The sequence below is a fragment of the Hemiscyllium ocellatum genome, chromosome 20 (assembly GCF_020745735.1).
Source record: "Hemiscyllium ocellatum isolate sHemOce1 chromosome 20, sHemOce1.pat.X.cur, whole genome shotgun sequence".
Taxonomy (NCBI): Eukaryota; Metazoa; Chordata; class Chondrichthyes; order Orectolobiformes; family Hemiscylliidae; genus Hemiscyllium; species Hemiscyllium ocellatum.
In genome coordinates, this window is record NC_083420.1 from 51,780,722 (window position 1) to 51,793,910 (window position 13,189).

At 41.6% G+C, this 13,189-nt stretch overlaps 1 protein-coding gene across 1 annotated transcript in view; it reads left to right on the forward strand.

Annotated features, from left to right (window-relative positions):
- Positions 1–13,189, forward strand: part of LOC132825288 (uncharacterized) — a 64,072-nt gene that overhangs the window by 30,483 nt on the left and 20,400 nt on the right. The window contains exons 15-19 of the mRNA XM_060840392.1: positions 1,471–1,574; positions 3,634–3,761; positions 3,877–4,038; positions 5,104–5,312; positions 12,333–12,436. Coding sequence (XP_060696375.1) covers positions 1,471–1,574; positions 3,634–3,761; positions 3,877–4,038; positions 5,104–5,312; positions 12,333–12,436 — 707 coding nt within the window. The remainder of the gene's footprint in view (positions 1–1,470; positions 1,575–3,633; positions 3,762–3,876; positions 4,039–5,103; positions 5,313–12,332; positions 12,437–13,189) is intronic.

The window sequence follows — 13,189 nt, forward strand, 5'->3', positions numbered from 1 at the left end:
GAGAAAACCAGAGCACCCGGAGGAAACCCACGCAGACACGGGGAGAATGTGCAAACTCCACGCAGACAGTCACCCAAGGCTGGGCTCGACCCTGGGACCCTGGTGCTGTGAGGTAGCACCAAGCCACCGTAACACCCCAGATGTAGAATCAAATTGACTATAAAGCATAGATGAAGGCCATTTGGCCAATGGGTCTAGTGTTGTTTATACTGGTGGGGTGGGGTGAGGTCTGGCACAGCCAGGGTGACCTGGCACAGTGCAAGGCAGCATCTCAAACCAGTCAAGGGGATAGGCCACAGACAGGTAACTGGTTTGAGTGTTCCCAATCAGAGGGCTGTGCCCCTCCATTCCAGGGTTACGGCCAGTCCTGTGACTCTATTATGTCCTGTCTGGACACTAAGGCTAGCCAGCTGGGGAGGTATGGCAGTCACCAGTCGTGGATCTTGGCATTGCTCATCTGTGGATGTCTGGTTAGGCCTGTCAAGGGATTGAGCCACAGTCAGTGCATTGTCCAGAGTAACCAGTTGGAACGGGTTTAGGGAGGTGCACGGGAAGGAGAGTCAGCAAGTTATTCTTCAGGACTGGAAGCCGTGGAGAAAGGGGTATGACCACTGTGAAGGTGGGTCGGGGGTCAAGGGGTTTGTGCTGGAAATCAACAGTGTGGAACTGGGAAGAAAGTGGCAGCATTCGCATTGAGCAGCCTGTCGAGGGATCTGTAGCACCGACCAATGTACGTGTACTAATTAACGCAAAAGTGATATTAGATCTAAAAAAAGTAAGACTCCACCTAATGGGCAATTTTAACTTGCTGAGTGGAGTGAACTGAGGGATAGGGACTGGAGTTATTGGGAGAGATGTAATATGTGCTGCTGACTTGCTCTCAGTAATTCCCGATTCAGGCAATTGACTGTGTGGAGTTTGCACATTCTCCCTGTGTCTGCGTGGGTTTCCTCCGGGTGCTCCGGTTTCCTCCCACAGTCCAAAGATGTGCAGGTTAGGTGAATTAGCCATGCTAAATTGCCCGTAATGTTAGGTAAAGGGATAAATGTAGGGGTATGGGTGCGTTGCGCTTCAGCGGGTCGGTGTGGGCTGGTTGGGCCGAAGGGCCTGTTTCCATACTGTAAGTAATACTATACTAATTGTACACCATTACACAGAGCCAAAACTATCCCCACTCATCCAGTGGCAAAATCAGATAACAAATCAATTGTAGCATTCGACTGCTAAAGCGCTCTTAGTCTGAAAAAATGGTCCCTCCAAAGCCACACTAACTTGATTCAAAAACTGAGGTAATTGGAGAAACTCAGCAGGTCTGGCAGCATCTATGGAGAGAAAGCTGAGTTAACATTTTAGTCCAGCAACCTTTCTTCAGATTTCAAGCATTCTTTGACTTTTGTTTACGTGCCAAATTAAATGTTTCGGTACGATAACCAATGATGACAGAAGTACGTTTCTCCTTAATTTTTATAGCATTCACGGTCTGAGTGATTTGTATCGAAATCTATCTGAGCCGCAGCAGAGACAGATCTACACCTTCAGCAAAAAATTCTTATCCTTTCAGATTAACTTTGCAGGTAATGTACGTCGTTTCAATGATAATAGAGTTTTCGATTTGAATACCAAATGAAGCATTGATAAAAAAAATTAAACAATTGCAGAATAGGTGATAATATTTGAGAGACAGGTCAGACCACACATTGGAGCTCCGGTGGTGAGCTACTGCAATGTAATGTTTATCTGTGATTTGTTTATCTGATGTAATGTTTATCCGTTCAACTATGTCTTATTGCTAACTTTTACTATGAATCATTGTAAATGAATCATAGGTAATGCAAATTATTTATAATTCCTCTTTTTGTGTCTAAGATTTGTACCTAAGATGGCACCATTAGAGGCGACATTATAAACTTTTCATTTCACTCCTGTACATGTGACAGTAAAGGATATTCTATTCTATTTAATGATGCATGTCACTTTTAAACAGAATTAAGGACATGGGACAAGTACTAAGATTGTCTCAGTAATGTTTGTGAAATATATGGGCGGTATGGTGGCACAGTGGTTAGCCCTGCTGTCTCACAGCGCTACAGACCTGGGTTCAATTCCTGCCTCAGGCAACTGTCTGTGTGGTGTTTGCACATTCTCCCCGTGTCTGGGTGGGTTTCCTCCCAGAGTCCAAAAATGTGCAGGTTAGGTGAATTGGCTAAATAGCCCATAGTGTTAGATGTAGGGGAATGGGTCTGGGTGGGTTGCTCTTCGAAGGGTCGGTGTGGACTTGTTGGCCTGAAGGGCCTGTTTCCACACTGTAAGTAATCTAACCTAGTCATATTTAGATTTACTTTGCTCTATCTCTGTGGAAGTATTTTTTTTTGTCAATGGCAGAGCAACCTGCCAGAGAGAGGTATGTCAGATCTACTGCATACTCATACTCAGGTCTAAATTACTGAGACAATGAAATATTTGCAAGTGAATATAAGATCTTAAGTTCAAGGTTGAATAATTTCAGGAACTATTGTTTAGGGGAAAATATACTTTTGTAATAGATGTTGTGTCAGTTTGTTAAATTGAAATTTAAGATTGAGACCTAAAATGCAAAAAAGTCATTAAAATATTCCAACTTTGTGTTTTAGCAATTGTATTGCTATAACGCTCCATCAGTCTGAGGCTTTTTGTGTGTCGAAATATGCACCAGTTACTTTGGAAAATTAACTTTTTGTTGTTGACCAGCACCTGTTTCCTTCTGCCAGTTGTGCTGTCTAAGAAATTATTGCTTTCTTTTTATGTGTTGTAGCTTTGTGTTTAGTGGAGGGTTGATAATTAATGAGAATTTTAATGAAATCTGTCCAAGTTTGAATGTTAACACCGATACGAAAAGTACTGTTGTCATGTCTTTGCACCACCTAATACTTGAATTGGTGAGAACAAAATTTAGCTTTTAACTGGACAGGAGCCCCCGAAAATCAAAACGTAGCTCTCAGGAAAATCTGAAGTACAGCCCTCAAAGAAGTACATGTTTTGTATTCCTGTTGGAAGACTGAAACATTCTTTTGCTGAGACACCGTGATACTTGTGCTTTTGGTCCCACAAAAGATAGCATACCACTTACTGATGAAGTGCTTTTGCCTGAAACATCGGTTTTCCTGCTCCTCGGATGCTGCCTGACTTGCTGTGCTTTTACAGCACCATTCTAATCTAGACTACCACTTATCTTTGGTCACCTATTTAATTTTTCGAATGTTTTCAATTTTTTTACTCTTTTGTCATTACCAAAGGCATAATATTCATTGCCATCAAGTAGGTAGCAGTGACTCTGACCTTGTGCTGAGTCTGATAGCCATGATGGGCTGCCATTATTTTATCAGGTATCTCACCCTTCATCAAAAATATTAGCATTGCATTCCCTGTTGAACAGGAATGGCGAAGGTAATTGATCTGATTTTCTTTTAGCTGATTGCTGGTTGGCATCCCCTCATAGATTGTCTTGAAACAAGCAGATGTGAAATTGAATCTGTAGCACTGAGAGAAACATTTCAATTCAGGGAGTTACAGAATCCTCCCTTTATGTTCTGTAATTGTTAAAGGGATTTCCTTCTGTAGATTTGTCTGTTAACAATGTTGATTTTTGCCTTGTAGGTTCCAAAGGAATTCCATGTTCTTCCAACATGGCTGGAACCCGTGACTGGCTGCAGAAGAACTTTTATAAATTCAGTGCCCACGTTTCCTACATAGATTTACTGCAGTTGAACAAGAACTTGTCTGTAGTACGTTGTTTATACTTTACCATACACTGTACAGTTTTCAGAGATAGGACATCAACACATTATTTTCAAGTCTGTGAACTTATTGTTTTTAAAATACTGGCTATTGTTTTTGTAGCATGAAATATTGGACCTACTGAATACACCTGAACTTTCTGGACTGGCTGTAAAGTCACTGAATAACACATCTCACATCAAAATGATCATTGATGCCCTTGGTAATAGAAGCTTCACTGATCTGGTCACCTTTATTACCCAATTTGTGAATGAGACACAAGTGGTAAGAAACTTTTCCTTTTGTCCTTAGATGTGTTTGACTACCTTTTTCATTTTCAAACTTGTTCTATTGCAGGTAATAGTGTTTGAGTGTTGAAAGAACACGGTTTGGTAATGCAGCAAATACTTCAGGTTCAAGTGCCACCACAGTAGTGATGTATTTTAAAAATAGTGAATTAACTTGGAATATGAAATGCATTTTACATTGCATCTAGCATTAGCATGAGCAGTGACCATACATTGGGCTGAGTTTGTCACTCTATAAAGTGGGTGGTTGTGAGGTAGTGTGTATTTTCACAGCTCTCTTCAATTTCCATTGAAGACATGAAATAAAAATGGCTAGGGTTGTAAAATAGCTTGCCAAATTGTTGTTATTTGCTTTACATTATTACTAAAAGTCATGATCTATGCTGGTTTGTGTTGGTAACTGCTCTGTGTAGCAACAAAGGAAAAGACAGAATGTTGCTCTATTCCATTATCCAAGGAAGTCTTTCAGGTTTTGATTCTTAGTTTACTAGTTAACACTTATGGGAATAGTAAAAAAGAGTTTACCTATTCTGCAATTATATTTAGTGGGATGGAAATAAGATGTACTTTGCTAAAATGTTGGAAATATCAGAGCAGATTGATCCTTTTTGTCTGATGGGATTAATTACAGATTGTTTAGCCTTTATGGGGTGGCATGATGGCTCAGTGTCTCACAGAGTGCTAGGGCCTGGGTACAATTTAAACCATAGGTGTCTGGCTGCCTGGAGATTATGCACTCTTCCTGTGTCCATGTGGGTTTCCTCCCAAAGTTCATTGAGTTCAGGAATGTGGAGGCTAGGTGGATTAGCCAAAGGGAATGCAGGGTTACAGGGATAGGGTGGAGGTTGGGATTCTCTTCAGAGGGTCGGTGTTGATTCATTGGGCTGAACAACCTGCCTTCCTGACAGTAGACATTCTTTGATTCAGTGAAATCAATGAATTGTGGCTGACTGGAATTCTGAATGTGCACTGCAATTTTCAGTACATTTTTCATTTAACTTGCTACGGTGTCGTTAATTAATCAGCATTTCTTTTGTTCCAGATGAATATTAAAGCCATTAAAAGCACAGCAATAAAGGGCATATTGCTGAATGGGATTATGCGACTATTGAGACCCCAGTTTGTGAGATTTAATACTAGAGATTACATTGAGTGGTTCCAGAAAAGATTACAATTACTGCTGCCCAGTATCACAGCCGAGGAGCTGGCCTCTATACCCACTAATATATCATGTGAATCATATCGAGCCATGTGAGTACAGTATACAAGGTTTATTGATGGTTATTTTAGTTTGGTAACTAAAAGACAACAGTGTGTTTGTTTAAACCAGTTTGAATGTGGTTCTTTGTGCATCACATTCAATTAATGTTTTTGATCTTATTTTTATTTCATTATCTAGTTTATCCATGTGGAAAGAATCTCGGCTGCAGAGTTGGGCTCAATATGCAGGCACCCAGATGTGATAGAACTGGCAGGGTAGTGGCTGGGTAGTGCCCATCCTATTTTGGGAGAGACAATAATGTTACATTGCCACCCATGTGCCAGAAGCATGTGGTGTGGGCAGATAATTGCATTACGTAATAAGACTGATTTAGTGCCAGATCTTCAATTCAGAAAATGGCTGAACATGTATTCAGTTGCACCAAGGACTCTGACCCCCAGCCCCCACCTTGCCTCCAAACTACCTCTCTACTCATACTCTAAAGATTTCTTCAAAGAACTGTTTGGGTTGAGCTGCTTTTGACTTCTTGCTGTTGCAGTGAATGAAAGCAATGAAAGTTGGAGGAACTCAAAGGAGTTATTGCAATAAGTAGGGAGTAGTATTTTACAAACTGAAAATTCAGAAGGGCTTTAACCAGATAGCTTGCTGACAAGCATGGAGACCATAACTGCAGTCCCTTTTGGGCTAAAACATGAATGGAAGATGGAGCAAAGGCAGCAGAGAACACAGGAACAGAATAGTTTGCAGAGGATGGACTAGGGGCAGCACTCTCAACAGAATGAGGGAGAGTGGCTCAGTGGTTAGTGCTGCTGCCTTACAGCTCCAGGGACCCAGGTTCAATTCTAGCCTTAGGCGACTGGCTGTGTGCAGTTTGCATGTTCTTCCCGTGTCCGAGTAGGTTTCCTCCCACAGTCCAAAGATGTGCAGATTAGATGGATTGGCCATGGTAAAAACCCTATGTTGTGTTACATGGATGGGGTGTGGGTCAGTCTGGGTAGAATGCTCATCAATGTAGGTTGATACAAACTCGATGTGTTGAATGGCCTCTTTCTGAACTGCAAGGATTCTATTAATGTTTTACCCATCCAAGATCTTCAAAGAGCACTTCTTTTACCTGCAGTGATGCCTGTGCCACACCAAGGAGTTGGCCACTGAATTGTGTCCATTACTTAACTGAACCCACAGAACAAGACGAGGGTGGTATTGTCAGTAGAAATCTAAGTCACAATACCCAATAATTTCTGTGCCTCAAAATCCTTCCAAACTGGCACGAGGAGCATTACTCGTCATCTCTCACTTTTTAATGGAGTGTGACATTAAGGGGGTCACCAGGCTTCTTATGGCAACTGCTCTGCCCAAGACAATAAGAAACTACAAAAAGTTGTGAACACAGCCCAGTCAATCACACAGGACAACCATCTATCCAAAGACTGCATCTATACTTCTCAATGCTGTGAAAAGGCAGTCAACATTATCAAAGACCACCCCCCCCAGCCCAGTTATAACCTTTTCCAACGTCTTCCATCAGGCAGAAGATACAAAAGCTTAAACATACATACCAACAAGAACCGCTTCTTCCCTGCTGTTATTAGACTGCTGAATGAACCTCCCAAATTTCAAATTTAATGCTGATCTTGCTTTTTGGGCACTTTCTTTGCAGCTGTAACACTGTATTTCTCGCTCTGTTCAATCACCCTCTGATCATTGTATGGTTTGATCTGCCTCCACTATTTGCAAAACAAAACTTTTCACTGTATCTAGGTATATGTGATAATAATAAACCAAATCAAATCAAATCATGGAGGCATTATACTCCAGGAGGAGGAACTCCACAAGTTAGGGAGAAACAAGCACATGACAGTTCCAGAATAGAAGGAATCCTGATGGTGTCGAAAGCAATTAAATGAAAGCACTTGGCTGTGTTCACTTATTTCAATGAGATTTCAATGAACACACAGTTGATGCGCTATTGTGCAGATCATACTGGTGCATTTCCTTGATTTTGACAGCACGCACTAGGTGTTTATTTCGTATCAGTCAGCTGTTACTACCATTTTAATTGTTGGCAGACAGAAAGGATACCTACTCCACGTGTAGCTCACAGAACTGCTCTGCAACTCAACCACACTTGGACAGCACATCTTCGAAACCAGTGCTGTGACCATGAATGTCATGGGACAGGCCACAGGTATTCTCAAGCAATGCTTTTGCTGGCTGAGGAATCTCTGAGGGAGAAACTTCCAAAACTCATTACAGCATACCTGTAAAGTGCATTGCCTTGCTATGACAGACAGTCATGAAATTGTGGAGCTTGTTACCCTATTTTCACATTCCTGATGAAGAGCTTATCTCCAAAATGTCGACACCCCTGCTCCTTAGATGCTGCCTGACTTGCTGTACTTTTCTAGTGCCACACTTTTCGACTCTTATTTTGATGACAATCTCAGCTGCAGGATGAAGATCAAGAGGAAAGGGAGGCACGATCAAGGTTGGCCTCCGATGACTGTGGTAGGACCTCAATGGACCTTGCCACAGAGTGGAGTGCTGATCTTTCCATTGCTGCCATGTCAATGCAAATGTCAGGATTATGCAGGGTAGCTCTGAATTGACAGCGCTTGTCTGAATGCATGGTGATCTTTTAAAGATGGCACTGGTGCAAGCAATGCCAGCCAGTTCTGGCATATGCTGGCAGAGGCCGAATTGACAGCGACAGTAGTTTCTCTGGCACGCCTGCCCAAAAATTATTTGGTAAAAACAATGCTGGAAACCAGATTCTGGATCAGCGGTGCTGGAAGAGCACAGCAGTTCAGGCAGCACCCAACGAGCAGCGAAATCGACGGGACTATTTGTATGTGCTGACATTTCCCGTACCAATGTTCGCTTGTCATTTGTCAATGAACTGAGTTGTTTTGTCCTGAATGATGTCAAGCTTCTTGAGTGTTGTTGGAGTTGCACTAATCCAGACAAGTGGGAAGTATTCCTGAGTTGTGCCTTACTGATGGCAGGTAAACTTTTGGAGAGTCAAGGGAGAGTTGCTTACTGTGGAACTTTTACCCTTTGCTCTTTACATTGTTTCCGACTTTTGTTTTGGCCTTTTATTCCAATAAAGTATGTTTTGAAAGAGGACACCGACAGAGACAGTTGATTGCTGCTGTAAATTCGGTGGATAACTGGCAAAGCTGCTTTGTGGAGTCAATGGAAGGAGTTAGACAAATTTTGAACAGAGGGAGAGCAACTTGAGATAATGAGGGAACTGTCATTTTCCCCAGACCACCAAGCTCCTGACAGAGATTTTTGTGGTTCCCCCTTCCAAGAATATCCAGGAAAAAAAAAGAGTTAAGGGAGAGCTTCCAGCGGCAGTCTCTGTGTTATTATTAGGCTGCTGTGGATTAGAGTATATCCAGTATGCTGCTGTTGATGTCACAATTTTAAAAACCACTCTGCAACACAGGTAAAAAGAAAGGAATAAATGTATAACTCCAAACCTGTTAAGAAGAGAATCAGTACAAAGGAACTGCAACACTTAATCTCAAAAGAGGTCAGAAGCCACACAACACCAGGTTATAGTCCAACAGATTTATTTGAAATCACAAGCTTTTGGAGCACTGCTCCTTCGTCAGGTGAAATGAAGAGAAGCAGACAGACACATAATTTATAGACAGAGATCAAAATATTGTACAAATGGTGTGAATAGTCAGGCTGACTAATAAGTCTGTGCGTGTGATCAAAAGTGTCAGATGGTTTGGGTATAGTGTCAACAGCTGAATAACAAGCAAAGGGATCGCCTATGGTCTGATTAATTGAGACAGAGAGATGATAATAAAAAATTAAAAATAAGGTGATGCTGGAAACAAACCAAAAAGCTGGAATACAATGTCAAGTATAAGAGTCGCATGTCGAGGGTCTAGCCAAATTTACAAGTAATCCAAAACTGTACAAACTAATTAGGTAGAGAGACCATAACATGTTATCAAGGTGAATATGTCAGAACAGGCACCTCCACATTTTAGAGAGGTGACACAGGTCTCTCAATGTCTTTGTTGGCAGATAAGATCCCCATCTCTTCCATTAAGTACATTGCCTCCACTGACTTTTGCTAGACTTAAAATTGAGGAAAAAATCTATGAGGGTGTGACCCGGAGAAATTCTACTACAGATGATATAACAATTATAGAAACAAGGCTCAGGGATGAGCAGCGTAATGTGCCAGGATACAAATGCTACAAGAATGATAGAAAGGAAGGCAAGAGAGGAGGGGGAGTTGCATTTTTGATAAGGAATAGCAATACAGCTGTGCTGAGGGAGGATATTCTGGAAATACATCCAGGGAAGTTATTTGGGTGGAATTGAGAAATAAGTAAGGGATGATCACCTTTTTGGGATTGTATTATAGACCCCCTAATAGTCAGAGGGAAATTGAGAAAAAACTTGTAAGGAGAGCTCAGCTATCTATAAGAATAATAAGGTAGTTATGGTAAGGGATTTTAACTTTCCAAACATCGACTGGCAATGCCATAGTGTTAAGGGTTTAGATGGAGAGGAATTTCTTAAGTGTGTACAAGAAAACCTTCTGAATCAGTATGTGGATGTACCTACTAGAGAAGGTGCAAAACTTGACCTACTCTTGGGAAATACGGCAGGGCAGGTGACTGAGGTGTCAGTGGGGGAGCACTTTGGGGCCAGCGACCATAATTCTATTCGTTTTAAGATGGTGATGGAAAAGGATAGACCAGATCTAAAAGTTGAAGTTCTAAGTTGAAGAAAGGCCAATTTTGATGGATTTAGGCAAGAACTTTCAAAAGCTGATTGGGGGCAGATGTTCACAGGTAAAGGGACGGCAGGAAAATGGGAAGCCTTCAGAAATGAGATAATGAGAATCCAGAGAAAGTATATTCCTGTCAGGGTGAAAGGGAAGGCTGGTAGGTATAGGGAATGCTGGATGACTAAGGAAATTGAGGATTTTGTTCAGAAAAAGAAGGAAACATATGTAACGTATGGATAGGATAGATCAAGTAAATCCTTATAATATAAAGGCAATAGGAGTATACTTAAGAGAGAAATCAGGAGGGCAAAAAGGGACATGAGATAGCTTTGGCAAATAGAATTACGGAGAATCCAAAGGGTATTTATTAATACATTAAGGACAAAAGGGTAACTAAGGAGAGAATAGTGCCTCTCAAAGATCAGCAAGACAGCCTTTGTGTGGAGCCGCAGAAAATGGAGAAGATACTATACGAGTATTTTGCATCAGTATTTACCGTGGAAAAGGACATAGAAGATATAGCATATGGGGAAATACATGGTGACATCTTGAAAAATGTCCATATTACAGAGGAGGAAGTGCTGGATGTCTTGAAACGCATAAAGGTGGATAAATCCCCAGGACCTGATCAGTTGTACTCTAGAACACTGTGGGAAGTTGGGAAGTGATTGCTGGGCCTCTTGCTGAGATATTTGTATCATCAATAGTCACAGGTGAGGTACCAGAAGATTGGAGGTTGGCTAACGTGGTGCCACTGTTTAAGCAGGATGGTAAGGACAAGCCAGGGAACTATAGACCAGTGAGCCTGATGTCGGTGGTGGGCAAGTTGTTGGAGGAAATCCTGAGGGACAGGATGTACATGTACTTGGAAAGGCAAAGACTAGTTAGAGGTAGTCAACATGGCTTTGTGTGTGGGAAATCATCTCTCATAAACTTGATTGAGTTTTTTGAAGAAGTAACAAGGAGCATTGATGAGGGCAGTGGTAGATGTGATCTATATGGACTTCAGTAAGATGTTCGACAAGGCTCCTCTTGGGAGACTGATTAGCAAGGTTAGATCTCATGTAATACAGGGAGAAGTACCCACTTGGATACACAACTGGCTCAAAGGTAGGAGACAGGGGTGGTGGTGGAGGGTTGTTTTTCAGACTGGAGGCCTGTGACCACTGGTGTGCCGCAAGGATTGGTGCTGGGCCCTCTACTTTTTGTCATTTATATAAATGATTTGGATGTGAGCATAAGAGGTACAGTTCATAAGTTTGCAGATGACACCAAAATTGGAGGTGTAGAGGACAGCAAGGAATGTTACCTCTGATCACAACAGGACCTGGACCAGATGGATAAATGGGCTGAGAAATGTCAGATAGAGTTTAATTTAGATAAATGTAAGGTGATACATTTTGGGAAAGCAAATCTTAGCAGGACTTATACAGTTAATGGTAAGGTCCTAGGGAGTGTTGCTGAACAAAGAGATCTTGGCGTGCAGGTTCATAGCTCCTTGAAAGTGGAGTCGCAGATAGATAGGATAGTGAAGAAGACGTTTAATATGCTTTCCTTTATTGATCAGATTATTGAGTACAGGAGTTAGGAGGTCATATTGCGGCTGTACAGGACATTGGTTAGACCATTGTTGGAATATTGCATACAGTACTGGTCTCCTTCCTATCAGAAAGATGTTGTGAAGATTGAAAGGGTTCAGAAAAGATTTACAAGGATGTTGCTAGGTTTGGAGGATTTGAGCTATAGGGAGAGGCTGAACAGGCTTGGGCTGTTTTCCCTGGAGCTTCAGAGGCTGAGGGGTGACCTTATAGAGGTTTACAAAATCATGAGAGGCATGAATAGGGTAAATAAGCAAAGTCTTTTCCCTGAGGTCGGGGAGTCCAGAACTAGAGGGCATAGGTTTAGGGTGAGAGGGGCAAGATATAAAAGAAACCTAAGGGGCAACTTTTTCATGCAGAGGGTGGTACATGTATGGAATGAGCTGCCAGAGGAAATGGTGGAGGCTGGTATAATTGCAACATTTAAGAGGCATTTGGATGGGTATATGAATAGGGAGGGTTTGGAAGTATATGCGTTGGGTGCTGACAGGTGGGACGAGATTGGGTTGGGATAACTGTTCGGCATGAACGGGTTGGACTGAAGGGTCTGTTTCCATGCTGTAGATCTCTATGACTCTATGATTCTATGTCACATGTATAGGAAAACACATGATTCAAAATGTAGATAATTGACAATTACATAGATACGGTTCTCAGATCTAAACGATCATTTTATTTTATCTCTACAGATTGAAAGGACTGGATAATTTGTACCAAAGTTTTACACCCTCACAGTGGCAGGACATCTACATGTTTTGTAAAAAAGTTTTGAATTCGCACCCCACTTTATCAGGTAACATATTCATTTTGCTTTTCATTCTTGCGCTTCATAGAATATATTGAATGACTCCTTCACAACATTCCATTTCGTGTGACGCTGTAAAAGGTGCAACCAGATATTTTAAGTAAAAGAGGATTACAGGATTAATTCCCAAACTATGCTCAATTTCCTGATCTCAGTGTCCCAGTTTACTTGATTCCCATAGGCTGGCAGATATAAAATTGAGCAGCATTTTCACTCGCCACTATTCATAAATCCCTCCAGGGAGTTACAGATGAGTTGATATCAGGATGCAGGTCGGCTTTGACTTAGCTGCATGGCCAACTTTCTTTTGTTCTTTTCAAGAGCTTTGAATGGATTAGAGTTCAGCCGAGCAGGTGCTGTGGCACAAACTCAGCATCTACACAACAGGAAGGGATAGCACAGAAGGAAAAGCGGGAATGAATGGCTCAGAGTCAGCATATGCAGGAATGGACAAACACTAAATATTTATCCATACAGTATATGGCATACAGCTATTCAGCGGGGATAGATGGATGCTCATGGAGTCAGCACTAGCAGAACTGCTGCACATGCTTATATCATTTAATATAGCAGGACAAGTTGAGAAAACAGTTAATAAAGCTTACAACACCCAGATTATATTAAGGGATGGTTTGAATTCAAGAAAAAATGAAGTTCTGTTGAACTTGTATGGGACACTAGGTCTGCCTCAGCTGAAATATTGTCTTAAGTCCTGGACACCACATTTTAGAGAGACTGTGC